Below are 23461 nucleotides of genomic sequence, written 5' to 3'. Positions count from 1 at the left end.
CCCTTGAGGTGCAGAATTGTGAAATATAGTTAGTGAAGAAGCTGAGACAAGAATGATGGCTTCTACTGGGAACCCCCTTGCCAGTCCCTCAAATGCAAGTAAGGCCTTTTTTTTTTTTTTTTACTCAATTAACAGCCATTAAACGTCTAACAATCAGAAGGTGAAGTCCTATTACTCAGGAGCTATAGAGAGGGCCAATGTTCAACGCCATGTGCCACCCACAATGAGCCCTACATAAAAAGGAGTGTGTTGTCATTTGATCCAATGATAGAACATGTGAGCATTAGACTGGGTTATAAGGAATTTAAAGGAATCTGCAGAAAATGGGTTAGGCTCCTTCTCCGCCCCTGCCATATCCCTGAGGTATATCTTGCTCGGAATGGAATGAACTTCGACAATGAGTACAGTTCATCAAGGAAAAGCAGACACGTGCTGAAAGTCCATTTATTCAGAAGCTCTTACATTTGTTAGATTTCCATATTTTCTTTTCAGTGTTTTCTTGGAATTTTCACAACCACATAGGCCCCCACATTTGAATTGTCTGTACTAAAGATTCCTAATGCCTTCTTCCCAGTGGCACATGGTTAATTTGCAGAGCTATGAAATCACAGGATTCCTACTGACAACTCAAGAGACTAGAATTTGAGGAACTTAAATTATACAAATCAATCCAAGCTCTTAAGGCTGAGCACATGGAATAAAAATGAAGTTATCCATAGTGATACGGACTGTATAATCTTTATTATCTTTGAATCCACTGGTCTAAAAATCACACATATCAGATTAAACAGGAATACCACAGTATGTTTTATTTTGCAGGTATTGATTAGTTCACTAAATTGATATGTCCAAAACTTTAGGTCGCAGCAAGCATCAGTTCTTCCAAAGAAGCTTAGGTGAAAAACAATCCTTTGTATCTGTGAGTTCAAAGTCCTACTGTCTGATCCACTGTTGTACTGACAGAAAAATGAACTCAGTGAGCAAAGCTAATTGAATCCTCAGTTCCTAGATTTGGGGCTTCCCATTCTTTATTGGAATTAAAGCAGCTTTTGTTTTAACCCTCCACAAATATTTTGTATTTTAATCTTCATTCTCAAACAAGAATTAAACACATCTGCTAATTATCTAAGATAAAGCCATGATACCTAATGATGAATTAGTGCTATTAGTCTCCTGCCCGGAAGGTAGAAAACTTCTAAGTGAAGCCTTAATTCTGAATGTATCTGAATTTCCAGTTCATATGCTTAGCAAGGTCACAAGCTGATTTACATCATCTGGCTTTCCAGACAATCATCTCAAAAATATTCATCGAAATTAAGCCACTGTTCGTTATGGTGTCATCATTTTGACTGAATAACAAAGAAGCAATTGTTTTCACAGGAGAACATTTTAAAAGAAAACTTTCTTTCTGTACTTAGCAAATAGAGGAGAGCTTGAATCTACAAGTCAGAGCTAGAGAGTTCTAAGGGAGATGTAATTGAGCAATCTGATTCTATGCCACATTGGAATAGATGCTTTCGAGACGAACATATAGATAAGATAGTAAAGAAAGATCTTGATGAAGTCTCTTCCTTTTTAACAAAATTGTCTAATACCAGTTATTGGCAAAGAGTTCTGGCCTCAGTTAAAGGCAACAACACAGCTGCATTGTGCTAAGAGGTAGACTGGGACTTAATCCTTGGATTTAATAGCAAACTAACTTTATTTAAGGTTTAGGCTTCATTTTTTAATCCATGGAACACTTCTGAAGCGAAGGCAGATCTTTGGAGACTTTTGTTTTTAGTTAGAAAGAAAATAGCTTGGTAAAATAAACACCTGCCTTATGCTCATACCAGGTATGCAAAGTAGCCATTTGGGCCCTAGAGAAATACAACACTGTGCTTCCAAATCAAAGGGCAATTCAACAGCCTAGCCAACCAAGCAGGCCCTGGGATGAATGGTCTCTAGTACCTTACTCCAGAAGCCAGAGCCATGAGAGGTCCCTACAGGGATAGAAGTCTCTATCAAGATCAACAAATTTACAGTATAATCCCAGTACAGCTTTGGCTAGGCAGCCACCTGACTGATGATACTTCAGGGCCCACTAGCCTCTAGAGTTAGCACTTGCTGCTGCAAGAAAAAAGAAATCGATACATTAAAAAATGTCAATTAGAACTTATTCATGTAGGGAGTGGGAGAGTGCAGGAGGCCCACAAAGTATAGAAGTGGTTTGGGGCGTTTTTTTTGGTGGAGGATGAATTCACTTTCTGGACAAGTTAAGGCTCTAAGGAAAAAAAAAATTCTAAATTATAACCCTAAAAAACCATAACCCATCCTATATCAACACTTAAAAAAAAAGCTGAAGATCTTAATTCATTCTTCAGCATAAATATCAAGTCTGAGATAATCAATATATTCCAAATTCCAGGAGGCAAAAAGAAAAAAGACATCCTTATTAAAATACAGTTGCCACTAATGGTAATGAAGAAAACAGGCAGACTTTTGCTATTAAGCACATATTGTGAAGCCATTTCTTTCTCTCTTTTTTTTTTTTAAACAGAAAAATACTAAACAGATTTAGATAATCCTGATCAGGAGGTGAGGAAAGGAAGTCTTATTATGAACCAAATTTTATGCTTGCCACCAATGAAAAGGAATTCATTGTTCTTGAATTTATTTCCCCAAGCAAGTTAAATTCTCTAACAGCTTTGATTTTGTAAATACTGTCAACCAAAGTAGCAAAATACAAGTAGCTGCAACATATAAAATTATTCTTTAGTAGAAATGCTTTCATAATTGAATCCAGAAGCTTAAAATCATTATTTAATAAAAACCATATTCTAAGCCACAATTTTTCTTCCAATTACACTTTAACAAAGGAAGAAAAAAAACAGAAAAAAAATTGGTCCTAATACATTGTGTTTTTTTTTTTTTTTAAATAAGAGCTATTCATGCCTAAGTTAGCCAGCAATTCACTGAGGTTAGTCTGCATATCTTAAACAGCATTTCCTGGCATCTAGCCAATGGAAATGTAACTTCTGATGGCAAAAAAAAAAAAGCACTAGATTTAATTGGTTACACAGACTGATAACCAGTACGACTTTTCCTTCTTCCAATCATATAGGAGATAAAGACAACAATTATAAGGAAGCCCAAGGCCACACCCACTGCAACAGGAATAAGAAAGTTGAGGTCAGAGTCAGCAGAACATTCTTCAGCTGTTAGAAAAGAAGAGACAGAGCAAGGAAATTAGTCAGGAAGGCAATTAAGCAGAAACAAGCCAACAAGAAACAAGCATTTCGAAAGTGAACATAGATTAGTCTTTAATAGCGTTACCTCTATGACCCTATTTTCTTGATATCCACCCAAATATTTCTAAGGAACCGATCCTCCAATATCTCCCATTATTATTTCATCTCAAATCACACCTAATTTCCTCAGTACAAAAAGCAGAAGTTAAGGGACGAACAAGAAGAGATTTGTGCTCACCTAACACAGGAAGATTTTATGTTTAATTGTCTAATGGCACCGGGGAAAAGAGCGATCAACTACACTTAACAGCCCGCCTGGGTGTTTTCCCGCTCCCTTTCTCCCTTGCCACAACTATCATCAACATATAAATAAGAATTCTGTAGGACTAATAAAATTTAAGTTAAAAAGGACTTAGGATCAAGAAAATGCAGTATAATATTTTTTTTTCCCACACAGGCATCAGGTTGTCAGGTTACACGTGATTACTTGTAGCTGAGCAGTGGCCTGGAAGAATAATAGAATCCAGTATATGGTAGTCCGTTCCAGGACTACCAGGAAGGCGGTGTGTATGTAGATTTTGAGCTTTGGACTCAGACAGAACTGACTTTGAATCTTGACTACTTCCCTAACTAGCTAAACGACTTTGGTCAAGTTATTTAAACCGGGCCACACGTTCCTCACCTGTAAAGGGGGGATAATCATGCCCGTACTTAAGGTATTTGAGGACTAAATACAATTCTATTTCTAAAGCATCTGACATACATCAGGTGGTCAACAAGTGTTCATTCCCTTCTTTCCTGCCATGTCTGTGATCCCATGCAAGGGTCAGGTTTTGAAGTAGCAAATAGAGATCAAAAGTCAATATTCAGTACTTTCAAAAAAATACTTAAAGTTGGCATCGAGTGTTAGTTATTGAAAGTAGTTAATACAGAAGCTCAAAGTGCCCCCTTCTGATCCCATAATTTCATGTTTAAACTAGTTTTACTAGTAAGTGATTAGATTTCCTTGGGACAATTGCTATCAAAATGCTAATAATGGTGTTACTGCCCACTAGATAGGTAACCTCAGCGAAGTCACTCCCTTTTCTGTGAAATTATAGGGTTAGAGTCAATAATCTTCAATGCCCTTTCCAGTATAAGCCCAATGCGATGAACAAGATGTGATATTTGGTGTGATTTATGATTGAGTGATAACTTGCACTTTTTCCTCTAATTTTATCTTTTGTTCCTTCTGCACTTTTGTCATTCATTAAAAACACAACACAACACAAAACAGAGTTGCTAAGGTTCCAAGTACATGGATTTCAGTAATGACCAGAGCCTTTATTGGAAGGATTCACCATATTTCACGGAAAGCCTTCAGAGACAGATAGCTGGGTACCAAGATACTGTAATCAGTGAGTTACAGAAATTCTGAACAAGCCAATATATACACAGAATGAATTAATGTAAGAATCACTTGGATGTGAATGTCTGCTCCAGTCCATTGATTAAGCTTCCTTCTTATTTGTCTATACATTCAATATCTGAGCTGCACATATGACAAGGAGTATGCTTCAATAGGGGCTGATTATCTAGCTCATTTTCATGCCAACAGCTTCTCTCTACCCGCCCCCCCCCAATCTATGCTCTGCCCCACGGGGGCCTTCTTGAAGAAGCAAGAGCCTAGTTGCTATGCTTCACTGCCTCCCTTCTGAGATCGCTGTTAGCTTACATTTCATAAGTACCAGTCTGATGACAACACTAAATAGATTTTAATGCTCTAGAGATCAACAAGATGAGGTAGAGAAACACAACACAATCTGTCCTAATTAGTTCATAGAATATTTCTATCTTTCAATGCTAATCAGGCATCCAAAGAAGAGAAAAACACACGGGGAAAAAATAGGCAAGTGGTTATTAAATGTGCTTGAATCTTCTCAGTCTCTACTGCTGAAAAAGAAATAATTTTTCTAAAACTCTAATTCTGAAGCCAGTTTAAGTTCTCTTGTGGCCTCTTGGGGCTGTTTTTTACCTAGGGAAAAATCACAAGCCTGAGATACTGACTTCATCCTTAAATCGAACTCAAAGAAAACAGCAAAACCTAAAAAATCTTGATGGTCCTGAGGACATTCAACTGAAAACCAAGTCTGAGCGTATCTGATGGGCATTTATGTCACATCAATATGTATTAAATGAACTATACACAAAAGTACTGTGATGAGTTTAAATCAGAATAGTTCTTATACATTAAAACAGAACACTTGTAGTGAAATAATATTTATTAATTCCATTAAGAGACAACTGCATATTTTATTCTTGTAATGGCCATGTTAGTAAGTTTAAGGCATCTTAGGTTAGGGTCAAAATTTGGCCAAGGCCTCTAAGGATAGACCTCAACACACTGCAGCATACCGATGTGTTTTTAACCAGTTTGTCTTCAGGACCAGTGAATACAGTATTTAATTTTCAGACAAAAAAAGAGAACAGTTTTTATTCATAGAGACTTATCTCAAAATGCTGGGACTGATTCAAGAATTAACGTTTCGACATATCAATCTTAGCAACGTATTTCAAAATGGAGAGGCAAGAAAATCTCATGTGCGTGTATTTTTATATCATCGATCAGATTGCAGGTTCTAAAATTGCTCATATCCAGCGTGATGGCGCTTGAGACCAATAAAGTAAGCCAGCAAAACTAGAATAAGTACTCCTGCCAAGGCTGCTCCCACCACAATGGGCACAAGGAAGTTGTCGTCATCTGCACTGCAGTCTTGAGCTAGATGTGGAGAAAGGACAATTGAGAACAGAAACAATGACACAATTTCCAAGCCGCAAATATTAATACCCAGCCTTGCCTCTGACACCGTGGTCACCAGGCATTGGCATTCCTTACCAGCAAATGAGAGGTTCCACAAAAGTGATCCTCCAAGGAACCAAACCATACACTTTTAGGTACCCCGCCCCCCTCACCCCCACAAAACAAAGTCATTTTGGCTGAGAGAGAGATTATCAACTGAACACCTACTTCCCAGATTTCTTAAACAGAAGATAATGGATAAATATAACGAATCTTCCCTTGATGATCAGGCTATGGGCTTTCGGGGGCAAACCGTTATCATGTAGAAGCAGGCACAGTGCCCAGAAGTATTAACAAAATGAACCGAACGGACAATGACATGAAGCGGATGCGCGAACTCCATGCAAGACACTCTGGGGTCCTTCGGTGGCAAAAAGAGAAAAGCCGGCATGGATGGCATGACTGTTGGCATCTAGCGTGAGTCAGACAAGAAAAGCAGTGGTTCTAATTTCGAAAGGTGCTGTCACAGGGGCGGGCAACGTGCAAAGTGTCACGGAAGCGTTCCAGAGACACACTCAACTCAGCCTTGTTACACAAGACGTACTTTGAAAGAGGTGACACTGGAGCTGAGTTGTTACGGATGAGCAGGAATTAACCGTGCAGGTGATGGGGGAAGGGCATTCCAGGCATAGGACACTGCACAGACCAAACTGTCTGGAGGGCAACCGAACACAGCACATGAGGGGAAATGCAGGCGGGCTGGCAGAGCGGGGACAGATCATAGCTGGAAAAGAGGCAGGAAGAATGTACTAGGGCCAGCGCACAAAGGCATCGTAGGCTCTAGGTGCTTCTGCCTTACACTGATGGAAGGAAAAAAAGAGTACGGTGGGATTTTAGGCAGGATATTTGTTGTAGAAGTCATGCCAACCGGAGACTGGCAGCGAGGAGGTGCCTCTACTGCTAGAGGCCAGAAGACCAATAATATGGTCCTGACCTGGGTGAACGAAGCACAGATGCAGAAAGGGACAGACTAGAGATCCAACGAGAAGGCAGAATTGACCTGATGGATATTGGGGGCGTGGTGGGAGGTAATAAAATGGCTTCCAATTCCCCGCTTGAGTGATTATGTAGATGCCGGTGCCATTCATCCCGACAGGGAATACAGGAGGGAGAATGTATGCATTCAGTTTTGTTGGTAGTTATTTGTGTGTGCGCACGCGCATGCGCGTGTGTGTGTGTGTGTGTGTGTGTGTGTGTGATGGGTGGGGAGGGATTCATGGAAGAGGGAGACGTTCAGTTTTGGATCTTCTGGGTTTCAGATGCCTGTGTCCCAACCAAGTGGTAGTACAAAATGATGAACCTGAGTGGTAGTAAAAACCAAGGACACGTTTGTTTCTCAGCAAGGGAAAATAGAACCTAAAAAGGATCAGAGACAAAACCTTGGGAACACTCATATTTGAGGAATAAAGGAGCAAGAAAAAGAAAAAGGCAAGTAGACAATGGCGCCACAGAAGCCAAGGAAGGAACCAGTTTCGATTAGCATGGGAGAAGAGTGAGAACTATTAGAGAAGCCTATCGGATCCAGTGATATGGAGGGTGTTGGCTGTGAGGCAAATCGCTGCTGGTTTAGGAGCAAATGGGAAGTGATCGGTTAGGAGATCAAGAACTTGGGATGGGGAACATTCAGTGGTCATTCCAAGTTTAGAAGAAGAGAGGGCATGAGGGAGGGAGTCAGAAGGCCAACAACAGGGTCAAGAAAGGGTATCTTCGGGGTAGAACAGACTTAAATGCGTTTGTAGAATGACGGCAAGAGCTGCGAACAATGGCCTGAAGCCAACAGTACGAGGTCTCCCGGGAGGTAGGTGAAATAGGATTCCAGAAGCCCGGACACAGAAAGGCAAAAGCCAGGGAGAGTGGAGTGGAGGAAGGGATGGTGCCTGCAGATGGAGGTCCATTTGCAGAGGGAAGGCAGCTGGGATGTTGAACCACCACTTCTGTTTCCCATTTCCTTGCCTCTTATTGCCCTAGTTCTCCTCCTAGCTTGCAATCTACCAGGGATGGAAAAATCAGATAATTACACTTATTAGAATTATGTCAAAGTAAGAATGAATAGGCTGCCAGGCAATTCTGATTGTGCCCGCATTTAAGAAATGTGCCAGGCTTTTGCTAGCCTCTGGGGCAATAAATGGGAACAAGATGCAATCCTGGAGTTTATGGACTTTATGATATCGGCTTTGGCTGCCAGCTCAGTGAGCTTTTTTACTTGCTTCCTGGTTCTGTTAGAAATCCAGATAGCTGAGATTGCTAGATGTGACTTGGGAATACTTGGTGTTAAGAGCACCCAGTTAACTGACTCCTCCCCTTCAAGTTTCCCAAATTACCACCTGCCACATCAACTATTAGGTGACACGAACCATAAAGTATTATGCCTTGGATTTAATATAACTTGGTTTTTAAAAAATTCATTAGTAGATTAATTTCTTATTCTGGCAACAGATTCACAGTCCTCTCTTCCCCAAACTGGGTATTTGACCTAGTACTGAAACGACTTTCATAAATACTGCCAATAAGGCTTTCATGTAAGACAAATATTCCCAGAGTAGATCAAAAAGGCAATTCCACTAATACAAAGATCTTTCTAGATGCTGTCACTTACTTAAAATGCTCTCAATTAGTATGTGAAGTATTAATTTATAATAACTATTGATTTTATGAATTCAACCTTTAAAAATTCTTTAGGTAATGGAAAGACATTTTGGAAAACAGTAATTTTAATAGGATCACATCCTGAGGAAAAGAAAATCTCATTCTGTAAGTCATTTCGACCAGATTTATTTGCATAATGTACACTGGAAACCACACTGAAAATATTTGGGGGGAAGGAACAGTGTATTTGTGGAAGAACTTAATGATTAATTACAGAAGCAGTGAAGATTTTTTAAGATAAAAAGTTTCGTGGCCATTGAAATTTCAATGAAAAGTTCCATGTAAATTAAAAATACTGTTAATCCTCATTTTTCTGATAGCTCAGAAATTTTCCAGATACAATTTTCAGTGTGAGTTGGAAAGCTGAGATATACAGTTGTAATAAGAATTCATCTTAAAAACCAATTGTGTCAAAATTTCTCTCTGGAAGAATCACCATTAAGAATCATAGTCTTGGGGCGCCTGGGTGGCTCGGTTGTTAAGCGTCTGCCTTCAGCTCAGGTCATGGTCCCAGGGTCCTGGGATTGAGCCTCGCATCGGGCTCCCTGCTCAGCGGGAAGCCTCCTTCTCCCTCTCCCTCTGCCTCTCCCCTCTGCTTGGGCTCTCTTTCCCTCTCTCTCAAATGAATAAAATCTTAAAGAAAAAAATCATAGTCTTACGTGACATCTTATTGTCACGTAACTGATCTACCTTTTAGATGTACAAACTGAAGTGTATCATTTGAATCTGAAGATACACGAAACTACTCAGTATTACCCAAACATGTCTCTACTAGTTTCAAAAACAAGGTATGGTAATTACTGATGAAGAAAGTTAGTTCCCAGAGTAAAAGAGATGGGTGGGAGAGAGATGAGCCCAAGACAATATAACCTCATCTACTTAAAGACATAAGGATGAAATGCTACAATCTTAAAAATATCTGAGTCTTACAAGAATTCCTCCTGAAACATGCAAGAAACTTCAGCTGACACACTTTATACTGTATATAAAGTATATGTTCTTGACTGTAATGAGTAGCTTATCAGAGTCCTTCTAAAAATACTCAAATTGTCATTGAAATAGAAACTATCACTCACAGAAATTAAGAGGAACAGGATTTTAAAGCCCTCGGCCCCCAGATGAAGAAACCGAGACCCCAGAAGTAAGCAGCCTGGCCAAAGTCACATGGCAGCTAGCTGCAGAGCTGAGAGTTGTGATGATTAACTGGCGGTCACGTAGCTTAAGTAGGTAAGCCAGAGGAAAGTTACTAGCCAGGTTGCCAAGTTTCTGTGTGTGGGAAGCTATGGGAAAATTGGAAGGTTCGAGGATTTTAGGGTGATCTGACAGAGTGACTGCACACAATCCTATTTTGGTTCAGATCAATAGCTGGGTATGGCTGCAATGTACAGTTGCCATGGGTACCTATTAAGTTAACGATCAGCCTCAACTTAGAGGGGTTGAGAAAAAAGTGAACAGAGATAGTCTCAAGCTTTCCTATGAAATACAGATTGTAGATCACTGGTTCCCTGACTGGCTACGTACCAGATCCCACTGGGGAGTTTACACACCCACACACTCGCAGGCACAAGCGTGCACGCACACACATGCCCAGACCTGCTAAGTGAAATCCTCTAGGAATGGGGCCCCACATGTGGATTCTTCTAACAAGCTTCCCAGGTGATTCTTACTCTGTAGCCAGCCCAGCATCAGTACAGATCTATCTATGTATGGGACCACTCTTCCAGATGGTAATACACAGAATATTCTGGAAATAATTTAGTTTCACTTCTAAGCTTTTCTGAAGTTCTCCCTTTTGGAAGAAATTGTCATTATGCAGCATACAGAATTTTGACTTTAACCAACGGGAAGAAATGTGAGCAAATTTCCTTAAGAAATAAAAGAATCTTTATTGTTGTTTTAGAAGCAATATGTTGAGCAAATGGACAGGCAAATATCTAAAGAGAAACACCATACATCGACTAGTGGTTTAAACATTTGAAAAAAAGAAAACACATGAAAAGTATTTACATGGACCAGTTTCTTTATACAAATGCTAAAACATGAAAAACACCCAGAACCAAATAGCAATGTTAGACCATCAAAGTGTAAACCCAGTAAAACGAACAAAACTACAAAAGGTACAAAGAACATGTGGCTATAGGAAATAATAGTGTAAATAAGAGTTTATAAACTGGCCCATGTAAAATACAAAAATATTCAATGAAGTCAGATTTTCTATAAAACAGTGCTAATTAGAGGTATTTTAATAGGAATTAGGTATATAATCTAAATGTAAAAACTTTTAGAAACATTAACAGCATTAAGCTCGTGCCACCCACTTGTGCTTCCAATTTTTATTTTCCAAATAAAAAAAGCTGCTTTGTTTTGACTCACGAGAAGTATCTAATGTCTATTTTCTTATAAGCATTATCCATTCATGTAAGGTTAACAATCCTACACTAGAACACTATTTAAGTAAAAAATAAGTTTTAAAAATCAGATTTATATTTAGTCCTCAAAAAGTGCCTTAAGCTGGCAATGCAGCTCAATGCAGCTTTAAGGGAGAGGCTGGTCAAGAATCTGATTCTGAGCCAGTAAGAGTTTCAGGCTACTCTAAGCAGAGGGCAAATTTAAGTGGGAGAAAATATTTACCACTCCAGTATAACTCGAAAGATACTTCAGACATACACATGCTAACAGGCAATTGCCTCAGCGTGTGCGTGGTGTGTAGAGCTAGACTACCAAATTAGTTCAACATCAATAATAGTTGGAACCCAGATGTCCCATTTTCTAGTGAATATGGAGGCACGTCTTCTCCCACCCCAAAAACACAAGAAGCTTCCATATATGGCTGCATACTAACAACTCTTTAATATTTACTCAGCCATTCCAATACCAAAAAAAAAAAGAAAAAAAGATCTGGAAGCAGCGAGAAATACTTGACGTGTTAACTATCAAGCTGAAATGTTTTGCTTTCTCATATAAACATTAGGTGGTGCACGGTAAATGGACAATTGGTGCATCTCCCCAGAGCACAAAACCGAACACAAAGTACATGAATTAATAATGATTCTAGCATAATGAACAATAATAACGTTAAGTTTTGATTAGCACAGAACTATTTAAATGTGAAAGCCAAATTAGTAAATGTTGTAAATATCAATGCAAGCCGGAAACAAAGAACAACTTTTTAATGGACTAAGAGAAGACCAAGACTTTTGGGTTAGGTGCAAGTTACTTGCCAAGTCTAAGTGCACTTCTTTACCTAGGTTCTAGGACATCCTGGCATTTCTTAAGAAAGAGAAAAGGAAAGGAGAGAAAAGGAAGAGAAAGGAAAGGAAAGGAAAGGAAAAAGAAAGAAGAAAAAGAAAAAAAAAACACAAGAAAAGAACATAACATACTACCACCAACAAGGATACTGCAAGGCTAAAGAGAACCTACATTCATTTTAGCAGTGTACGTAGAGGCCAATTTACAGGTACAAAGGACTAATGCCCCAAATTGGCACGGCCTAGCAATTATCTCTAAAGCACCTAGAAAATGGATTGAAATGCCCAGTTGGAATAGTCTTGTGTCTTGCCATTTAAAAGACTGAAAAATCCAGTTTTTTTTTAAAAAAAGGATTAAACAAGAAGATTAACACCTATTCCAAAATGTATACAGCTTTTGTACCTTTTGTCATTACAGCCACATTAAATACAAGTATATTCAAAAGGCATTAGAAAAGCATTCATTGCTAAGAACATACTACTAGACTCTGTTCAAATCTGCTGGCATATCTCTCATAGTTCAAATATGCAGCAATGCCAAAGTAGCTAAGTTAACCTGCAAACAAAAATCACAAAAAAAGTACAAAAGGAGCAAGTACAAATCCACTGTAGGATGCACGGTCTCAATTTTGACTACATGCAGGAAAAAAAAAAAAGCTCTTTTTGAAAACTGTTTTTCCTAAACTGTATTATTTCTAGTCAGAACACATAAAGTGAAAACACTGAAATACTAAATTCAAGATAATAGAATAGAACCAATAATCAGGTGATTTTACACATGCTTTTTGCCGTAGAAATAACAGTTTTAAATTCCTTGGTTGGGGAAACCAAAATCATGTGACTAATTTGTAGTTTATAGTTTTCAGAGTGTTTTTATTTATGTAAGTTTGAAATCCCCCACACCATCCACTCTAAAATCAGAATTACAACTAAATATACCTGAAATTGAACAGTATTGCATGTTGGAACTTGTACTTGCTTTATTATTTTATAACAGAGATCACGTATGGATTTAGTATTACAGAGTCTGATATCCGGCATAGCTTTTTCTTCTGCCAATTACGTAAGCAATCACTATAACGATAATCAAGCCTGAAAGACCAGCACCAACTATAATTGGTATTAGAATGGTGTCATCATCCAGCGAACACTCCTGGGCTGTAGGTGAGAAAAAGTGTGTAACAAATAATGAGTATAATCAAAAATGAATGTCCAAAAGTAAAAGATGTTGATTCAAAAGTCAGAAATGCTCTTACAAAATCAACTTTAAGTAATAAAGACAGGTATATTTTAGTGATAAAGCTACAGAAAACTATGGATTGCTCTAGAATTAAAATCCTAAGACTTATTTGCCTTTTCTTTTGTGTGTGTATGTATATTCACATGTATGAATACATACTCATTTATATCTATGAGTAAACACATATATATGTGTATGTGTTTCATATTTCAAGTCCTTTCTAAAATAGAGGAGTGAAGAGGGCCACCTGGGTGGCTCAGTCAGTTAAGCATCTAACTCTTGGTTTTGGCTCCAGTCATGTCTCAGGGTCCTGAGATGGAGCCCTGCGCTGGGCTCCACGCTCAGCACAGAGTCTGCTTGAGATTCTCTCTTTCTCCCTCTGCCCCTCCCCTAGCTTACATGCACACTCTCTCTCTCTCTCAAATATTTTATTTATTTATTTGAGAGAGACCAAGATAGCGACAGAGAGCACAAGGTGAGGAGGAGAGGGAGAAGCAGGCTCCCAGCTGTGCAGGGAGCCCAATCTGGGGCTCGATCCCAGGATTATGACCTGAGCCGAAGCAGACACTTAACCAACTGAGCCACCCAGGCGCCCCAATAAATAAATAAAATCTTTTTAAAAAAAAAGAAATGAAGAGAGCTAATTCTAACCCATCTCTACATAGCCAGATTAGCCTCTTAGTGCTAGAGTGAATGTCTTTTGGGAAACTGAGAACAGATCAGAAAGGTTTAATCATGGGATTAGAACCACTGCTGGCTCTGGAATCTTTCAGTGCAGAGAGCAAACTATAGCCTGGAGGCCAAATCTGGCCCAAGAGCTAAAACTGGCTTTTCCACATTTTTAAATGGCAAAAAAAAACCCCAAAAAACAACAGAAATTTTGTGACACATGAGCATTATATGAAATTCAAATCTCAGTATCCATAAATAAAGTTCTATTGGAACCCAGCCACACTCATTTATTTATTGCCCATGGTTGTTTTCATGCTACAACAGGAGAGCTGAATAGTGGTGACAGAGCCCATATGGTCTCCAAACCTAAAACACTTACTGCCCGTGCCTTACAAACAAACTCTGCGCATCCCCGACCTAGAGTATATGATCCTAGTGGCTACAGAAGTCAAGAAGCTGGGACCTCTTACTGATGTGCGTGTGTTTACTACATTTATTAACCTGCCCAGGGCTGGCAGCCCACAGGGGGCTAGCTTTTCTATTTCCAGAGAGTAGTCTGATCCAGTAAAATCCATTCAACACTTTTTGACCTGACTGCAAGCCTACTTCCTCCTCCTGCACAGTCAAGTATTAGCAGTGTGTTGTATCTACAGGTACCCACAGTCAAGAACCTAGCTCCACAAACAGATTACACGTTCATTGCCAGTATTCAGTGTTGTGTATTCCTTTGGGTACCATTTTTAATTCGACATACACAAAAACCAAAGTTTCAAATTTGGGAAAGAATGCAGCTCATCGCTATTACAGCTGACTAGATAGAAAAACAGACTCGAGCTGGTATCACGCCGCAAATGATTTTCAATTCTAAACACCAATCTGGACCTAAAATTAGGGTAATAATGGAGGGGAGCTAGATAAAGACTCAAAAATAAAACTATGAAAGGATCAAAATAATTGTAGTACATAAGCAAAACTGACAAAAGGGAAAACGAATTCTTGAGAATAATTTCTAAGTGTGATTAACCTTTCTAGGCATGAGAATGGTAGGGTGAAGATTCCAACTTATTCTGGCCTAACCAAGTCAGGCTGGTGATCCAGCACCACTGCAAAAGCAGCTGAGTGGTTCAGGGCATATTCGCTTTTAAACACAGCTGCCACATTTCCTTCTAAACCACAGAATTAACTGTTAAAAAGGATGTGGATGGTTTGAATAGCTCTGCTCAGCAGAGCTGTGATCCACAAACCCCCAATTTTAAGTAATCAGTTTTAAAGGACAAGTCAATTAGGGAATTTTATGGACTTTTTTTTGCCTCCGTGCAAATTTTAACCTTGTAATGCCAAATGCATCTTTCACATTCATATAAACGCACTGCCATGAGCCCTCCACAAAAGGTTTCATTAAAAATCTGATAAATACCACCATGAGCCCCGAGCAGATCTTCCAAAAAGCCTCATGCACACTGGCATATGCTTTTAAAACGCTCTCCAAATCACTTCAGCTGGCCAAAACACTGTCCATGGTATTTGAGGCTTTGCCTAACCGTAATCTTCTGTCTTAACAAAATAAGACCAAACTGCTTTTATTTGTGTATGAAAATATTTCCAACGAGAAGATGGCCCCAAGAGAACAGATCCCAGATGCTCAAAGCTGCCATCCTTCCCACAAACTAAAACCTAGCAGGGACTGTCTATACCTTAAGCAAAGCTCACTGAATGCTTCCATCAGTTTTGAGTTTTAAGAACTTGGCTACAAGTGGGTTTCAGATCCACACACAAAGAAATCTACTTTGAGCAAAATGATGGGCCAAATACAGAGTTCACAGAACTTGCTCAAGGCCATGCGAACTCTCCAACAGAGTCACAAGAGGTGAATTCATATTTCTCTATTTCAGTGCTTAAATTTCCATGAGTCAAAGGAAAAGCCACCTATTAGTCAACATAAGAACATAAATTATTGATAAAACTTGCTCGGTTCTTACCTGTAGAATATTTTCCTTCCATCACATTGAAAGGCTGAACCCTTAGATCAAAGGTATTTATCTGAAATGCTCCAGACACTGAAACAGTCTGCTCTTTGTTGCACATGTAAGAACTTCCCAGGGGGGCATCCCAGTAGCTCAGATTGTTATTTGCGATGCTAAAAACTTCAAAGAAAACAAACATGTTAGGAGCTTTTTTTTTTTTCCAAGTAGGCTCTACACCCAACATGGGGCTCGAACTTTCAACCCAGAGATCAAGAGTTGCATGTTCTACCGACTGAGCCAGCCAGGGGCCCCTGTTAGTAACTTCTTATTCTATCAACATAAGAAATGGGACAGTCCTCAGAATTTTTCAGTGAAGTATGGGACCCTGGGGTACAGGGTCTACCAAAAAAAAAAAAAAGCAATTCTTAGGATCACTAAGTTTCCTATCTTCCTATAGATGTTTCTGTGGTCTAAAAATCAGTCACATCCTTAACTATTATCCACCCTACTTGAAAACGAGGGAGACTGAAAAGATAAAAACACTATAGTTCTCAGTTACTGATTTTCAGTTGTGGTCAAGGTATAATTTTCACACAGATTCTTCTGTTCCATTAAATAAAAGGCACTATTTGGTAACAAAACAACTGTGGTTTCTATTCCTTCAGTGTAACCCACTCTTTTCCCCAAGGCCAATGCTTTGCTTACCGGAGCCATTAACCAAGTACATGCTGACATTCACTTCCTTCAGATAGAATCGGTTTTCATTTTTCTGTTAGAAAAAGAGCTTCCAGTTAATCAACACACCACACCTGTCTAAAGGTACAGTTAATATCTACAGATGAAAAGCAATCTAATCCTATTACCCAGAAGATAAAACCATGGATTAGACCCGGACCAACAGAATAAACTGCAGCTAAGGAAAATGTGACAGAATCCTTTCTCCTCCGCATTTTGTTTCCAATTTTTGGACCAACGGTGTAGTCACGTGGTTCTTCAACACTCAACAATTCATTCCCTCATTTTATTCCTCCTGTCACTTGCTAAGCCCCCACCTCCTCTAGCTTGGATCATGACAGTCTCTTAACTGGGCTCCCTCCCCGCCTTTCAGCCTCTCCAGCTGGGAGCTTTCCTTCGCCACAATTATCTTTGTGAAGCATGCATCTATCAGCCAGTCATTCTAATTATGTTAGTGCTTAGCATGTACAAGGCAACATATCTAAGTGCTCCAGGGAGCTAGCCAAATGAACCGGGCTTGGATCCTGCCCCCACCGTGTTTGCAATCTGCCAGGGAAGATAAGATAAATACATAAAGAAATAACCATACTGCAAAAAAGACAGCGATAAATTATAAAAATTAAAAGGAGATAGACGACTTCTAAGTAGGGGAGAAGCAGAGTGATACGAGCTTAGGGATGCACCGTTTGAACTGGGCCGAATTCAATGAGGAAACAAGCAGAAAAGGGTATTCAGGAAGGCAAGTGCATGAATAAAGGTAGCCAGAAAATAAGCACCATCACAAGTACGCCAGCATTTGAAAACTCAGTGCCAAGTGACATTCTTAAAACTTCACATGCGAGGGTGCCTGGGTGGCTCAGTTGGTGAAGCATCTGCCTTCGGCTCAGGTCATGATCCCAGGGTTCTGGGATCGAGCCCCGCATCGGGCTCCCTGCTCAGTGGGGAGTCTGCTTCTCACTCTCCCTCTGCCTGCCTCTCTGTGTCAAATAAATAAATAAAATCTTAAACATTTTTTTACAGGTGAGGTGTCATTGAATAATCGTAACACCCCATTCTGGGATGGGGTGCTCGAGGTATGGCGATGTTAAGTGATTTTCCCCAAGGCCATATGGTTAGTGGTCAGTGAGGCGGGATTAGAACCCTGGAAGTCTGGCTGCAGAGCCGAGGCGCTGGTTGCTACTGCGCTCTCCTACCTCACAGAACACAGGCTTCATGAGAAGGGAAAGGAGGAGACACAAAGCCAGATATGCAGGTTACGCAGGTTCCATTGCATGGCAGGGGCGGGGGGCAGTGTGGGGGAGAGACTTAAACTACCCTGCCATGGAAGTTAGAGGTTACCTTGTTGGTAAAACAGAACCGCTGAAGCTTTCTGAGGAGGAGCTGTGCTTCCAGGAGATTAAGCGGATGCAGAAGAACACCGAGGGAGGAGAGGAAGAAGGACTAGTTGGGAGGCTGGGAGGTAAGAGGTCATGCAGGCTGGACTCAGGGCAGAGGCCGTGGGGAACAAAAACGGAGGGGACAGATGCAGAGAAATGTCAGGAGGAAGCACAAAGGAGGACTTGACCACCTCATTACACCTCTCCTCGCCTTAGGCTGTCTCGCCTTGGCATTCAAGGCTCCCCACAATTTGTCCCAACTACTTTCCCATGCCTGTCTTTCCCTCAACATGCCACGTGCCTCATTCTCCAGCTGGTCTTGATTGCGTTCCTTTTTCCAGAAATAACGTGTACTTTTCCGCTTACTCCCCTTATCTCCACGTGTACAAACCTGACCCACCTTGAAGGTCCAGCTCAAATGTCATCTCTTCCATGAAACCTTGCTGAGTCTCCTCCACCCAGAATTAACCACTGCCTCCTCCATACTCTCACAGACTTTGTATTTTCTCCTGGCCTATCACTCATCCCACCTGGAATGCACCTTCCAATGGTGCTCTAATTGCCCACAGAATCCAGTTCAAAAGCCTTAGTGTAGTATTCAAGGCCTTCCACAAAAACGGTCATTTGTCTATTTTTATCTTTACCACTAAACTGTGGGCTCCTTCTTAGTAGAGGTCTTCTTCTTTGAATCCCACCATGGCACCCTGTACTCAACACACTCGAATTCAATAAATTCTCCTTCGAAGCGTCTATCATGACAGGGTTGAAGATGGGCCCCAGTGAAGTCTGGTGGTATTACAGGTGTTTCTTGATTTTTCGAAGTGCCTATAGCATGGTTAAAATGTCACTATTTTTTTTATTTTTTTTTTAAAAGATTTTATTTATTTATTTGAGAGAGAGAGGCAGAGATAGAGAGAGAGAGCACAAGCGGGAAACAGAGTCATGATCTCAGGGTCCTAGGATCGTGCGCCACATTGCATCGGGCTCCCTGCTCAGTGGGGAGCTTGCTTCTCCTTCTCCCTCTGCCTGCCACTCCCCCTGCTTGTGCTCTCTCTCTGTCAAATAAGTAAATAAAATCTTAAAAAAAAAAAAGTCTGTTGGGCTAATCAGATATTATAATTATTAAATATTTCCCCGTAAGAGTTAGAAGAAATCATGTTCCTTTTAGGACCCGACCACAGCTAGAAAGATCAAAACTCCATCACTCCAAAGGGAAGGAACCTAAAATATTACTTTATTCATTCTTACTGATAGTATAATCCCTAGGAGATACCTTTAAAAGAATATGTCTGGGGAGGCCTGCTTTACCGCATCGAAGAGGACCAGCCTGACCAGACCTTTTTAATACTAATCCTCTGGTCATATGTGTACTGTAACAGAGGAATGATTTCAATGCTGGTAAAGGGAAGATTTTTATAAACCTCTCTAAGATATAATTGCCTGATATAATCCTCAATTACTCTGCGTACATTCCATAGAGAAAAAGGGCTTTAGACTAAAGATACCAAGTTCGGACTTGAAACAAACACCACACATCTAATTTTTTTATATATCAGATGTTGAGAGTATTTCCCCATCCCTAGATATTGTAATCTTATTTAAAAGCAGAACTGGTTTTTAACCTACCTATACAATAACCCTTAGTTTGAGAACTGCTGGCGGCTTAACATTTTCCCTCATTGATGGCTGTCCCCTCTTTCCCATTCCCATTTGCCAGCATACACACACACACACACACACACACACACACACACACACACACACACACACACACACACACACACACCCCAAAAATTATGAGGGTAATAACTGCTTCTGAGAAGGTAGAAATAAAAGTCCTCGGTGATGAATTTACACCAGCAAGAAGCAGAGCATGTATGCTTAACCTGGAACCTTCTCTTTGGGGTTCAGCCCTTCATACAAGCATGAACAACAAAAATCCGAATGCTACCATTATACGCTATCTTGATTTAATGAGTTTATGCATGTTAAGTACTTACACAGTCTTGTAGATGGCAAGTACTCGATAAATGTTAGCTATTATTATTACTGATACTATGACAAACAGTATAGCCTCCCAAAAACCTAAAATAATTAGAGTAAACAAACACGAGTTTTCCAACCAGTAATAGAGAAACATATTATGGAAATTACTTTTTATCTTTTGCAATATATAATATATAAATATATATACTTTATTATTAAATATTTCTGTATCGGTTAGATTAGAGAGGTTTTGTTTTTGTTTTTGTTTTTTTTTGATGTGCGTTAATTCTTGCCCCTACCGTGAAGTCTATATAATGGCCGAATACTCGCTTTTGGTGAACATGAATATTAAGAATCCAGCCCACAGATCACTGAGGTGACTCTGAGGGATTAAGAGGGGCCGATGGACTACACTTTATAACTCAGTAGTGCTGAAATGGAAAACAGAGCTAAATCCACCCCTCTACACACACACATAGCTATTTAGCCTTTCAGATGTGTTTCTAAGAAAACGAACTTAATCTTAGAGAAATCTGTTACTCACCACAGCGAAGACAAAGTCAAGATACTTGATGTTGCTGCAGTTCAGCCTAAGCAGGGCAGTCTGAGGCTGACAGCTCCCGGTGAAGTCAGTCGTATTGGGGTTGATGTTAATAACTGAAACAACCTGTAGGGGAAGAACAGAGAGAAAGGTACAGCTTAACCATACGCGTCCACAGCAAAAACCTTATACTCTAATGAGCAACTTCAGTGGAGAACAAAAAATCCTTTTGTCTGCATACTTAAGGTTATGGTGTCTTACTTTCAAAGTTGGCCCAGGCCCTCAAGCTATGACTCAGACAACTTAAAAAAAAAAAAAAAGAAAAAGAAAATGAAAAGAAAAACAAGAGGGAAGCTTCCTCAGTAATAAGCCAAATGAAAAGACACATTTTGGGCGCCTGGGTGGCTCAGTCGTGAAGCGTCTGCCTTCAGCTCAGGTCATGATTTCTGGGTCCTAGGATCGAGCCCCGCATCGGGCTCCCTGCTCGGCGGGAAGCCTGCTTCTCCCTCTCCCACTCCCACTCCCCCTGCTTGTGTTCCCTCTCTCGCTGTGTCTCTCTCTGTCAAATAAATAAATAAAATCTTAAAAAAAAAAAAAGACACATTTTATGGAGCACAAGAGCCATCTGTCTAGCTTATTGAAGTCGTAAGACTCTGGAAGTGGGATCTGCCCATCGGCACGCCCCCTGGAGGCTCAGAGGAACACTGCAACCACAACTGGCGCCAAGTACTGGAGCCCTGAGCACATCGCTACCATCGGAGTCATTGTGGAGAAACAGTGGCACGTTCCCAAACATCAACCTACACTGTGTTTCAGATACAAATGTGAAGGAGTTATATTTTAAACTGACTGAAATAAAAATCACCTGTGTGTACTCTGATCTACTGATGGTAAATAGAATCTAAACCTCAAAGAGTCCCTGAAACGGCTAGGTTTCCTGCTGGCCAAGACAACCCCTTGACACAGACATTAACTCTTCGTGGTTACAGTAACTCCAAATTTATCAGACCTCAACAAGTGAACATCAAATCTCCATTCAAAAGGGGCACCTGGGTGGCCGCTCAGTCGGTGAAGCGTCTGCCTTCTGCCTTCCGCTCAGGTCATGATCCTGGGGGTGCCGGGATCGAGCCCCACGTCAGCTCCCTGCTCAGCGGGGAGCCTGCTTCTCCCTCTGCCTCTCCCCCTGCTCGTGCTCTCTTTCTCTCTCTCAAATAAATAAATTTTTAAAAAATCTTTAAAACAGAGGCGCCTGGGTGGCTCAGTTGTTAAACGTCTGCCTTCGGCTCAGGTCATGGTCCCAGGGTCCTGGGATCGAGCCCCGCATCGGGCTCCCTGCTCGGCGGGAAGCCTGCTTCTTCCTCTCCCACTCCCCCTGCTTGTGTTCCCTCTCTCACTGTGTCTCTCTCTGCCAAATAAATAAATAAAATATTTTTTAAAAAATTTCTTTAAAACAGAACCAGTCTAGCAACACTACTCTTGGGCCAGAGATAGGATATACCATATTTGAAAGGAGATACGAGAAGAACGTATCAATAAAAACAGAGAACTATACCTTATCGTGAGTGAAGTTCAGCTGCAGCCCCATGGTAGCCAGAAGGCAAGTACCATTGCTATTATTAACCGAGTAGGATCCCACCTCTGGTTTTTCCTTTGGAGTGGGTGTTGTAGTAGGGGGTGGTGCAGTGGTGGGGGTGATGGGCACCACAGTGGTTATAGTTTTATCTTTTTCACACAGAAACTCTAAAGAAACAAACAAAGGACAAAATAAATTCAAGTGGCCTTTTTCTTAATACATTAAGGCCAGGAAAGAACCAAATATTTCTCACAATGGAAGTCCAAAGGGTTATATTAGGGGAATTGGGCAGAGGGGTTCCCAAACTGCTGCTTCGGATGCCGACAATCTCTAACAGTTATGACCCACCAGACACATACCAACGCTTTCTCTACTTCATACTTTATCTACCACACACTCATCTTTTTAGACCCCGAAGTCCCTTTATTCCCAAAGAATGTCACCTGCCTCTGATGTGAAAATGAAAGATTTAAGTTTGAAAACATTTCACTCCTGCCCTCTTCTTTCCCACATACAACCACTAGAAGGAAGGACAGTGTTAACCAGGAAAAACGTTCAGAAATCATTAAAGGGTTTAAATACAAATGAACCTTTTATTTGTACCATTATTTGTATCACCCCTTCAAAAAATCAGAGGCATTTCAACCTCTCCTTAGGAAGGGCTGGTAGGTTTTCAGAGCTGGTGAATGAGAAATTTTGACATTTCCATAAAGTCATATATGTTACAAAAGCAGTTTGTAAAATTCAAGATTCAAACACAAAAATCTCATTCCTAAGCTAAAGAGCTGATGATCAAGCTATTTGAGGATCTGTTCAAACAAAGATTAGGTTTGATCAACTGAAAACCCTACAGGTCAAGCATTTGTAAAAAGCCATCGTACAACGTGTACATCATCAACTTGAAATCACAAGTTCCACAAGAACAAGAATTGTGGTTATTTACAAAAACTTTATAGTCCAGTGTAAGCTACGAACAAGGCTTAGTATAGAAATGCTTCCAGATAACAACGTCAATGAAAGCCAGCTGGTATACTCTAATCTTAAATTAGGATCCAAGTATATACACTGGAAGAACTCACCTTTTGTGCTCACTGTGCCATTCTGGACAAAAGCCTGTACGTGAACATCCCAGTAGGACTGGACGACACCATTCTTCTCTAAAGTTGATAAACTATTGCATCTGAAGATGTTGTTCAAAGGAATTCTGAATCCCACAGCGTCATGGACGGTCAAAATTCCTACAAAACAAGATTAACACTAGCTGTTCCCGAGAAGGTAGTTCTCAAAGTGATCACATAAATTTATCTGTAGACTTTCTTCTCCTTCTGCCCGCCTGCCTCATCCTATCCTCAGGTGACAGAAGACATGGCACGTTCAAGAAATGACAAATTCACTGGGACTGAAACACAGG

The 23461-nt window shown here is 40.3% G+C and overlaps 1 protein-coding gene across 3 annotated transcripts in view; it reads right to left on the bottom strand.

Annotated features, from left to right (window-relative positions):
• Window positions 1-430: 430 nt before the first annotated feature.
• The window catches only part of LAMP2 (lysosome associated membrane protein 2), a 39127-nt gene continuing 16096 nt past the window's right edge, over window positions 431-23461 (bottom strand). The window contains exons 4-9 of one of the 3 annotated variants that reach the window (XM_088028662.1): window positions 23130-23288; window positions 22030-22217; window positions 20481-20603; window positions 16545-16608; window positions 15855-16019; window positions 431-3197 (exon numbers count right to left, since the gene is read on the bottom strand). In XM_088028662.1, the coding sequence (XP_087884788.1) occupies window positions 3055-3197; window positions 15855-16019; window positions 16545-16608; window positions 20481-20603; window positions 22030-22217; window positions 23130-23288 (842 nt within the window). In that variant the 3' untranslated portion in view covers window positions 431-3054. Of the gene's footprint in view, window positions 3198-4528; window positions 5989-12600; window positions 13128-15854; window positions 16020-16544; window positions 16609-20480; window positions 20604-22029; window positions 22218-23129; window positions 23289-23461 lie in introns of those variants that run through there. The other 2 variants (XM_028087763.2, XM_088028661.1) reach the window with 2 other exon arrangements.

Source organism: Eumetopias jubatus, unplaced genomic scaffold, assembly GCF_037043125.1.
Source record: "Eumetopias jubatus isolate StellerSeaLion01/CBP00866 unplaced genomic scaffold, mEumJub1_p1.0 scaffold_11, whole genome shotgun sequence".
Taxonomy (NCBI): Eukaryota; Metazoa; Chordata; class Mammalia; order Carnivora; family Otariidae; genus Eumetopias; species Eumetopias jubatus.
This window is presented reverse-complemented; position numbering and strand designations above follow the sequence as displayed.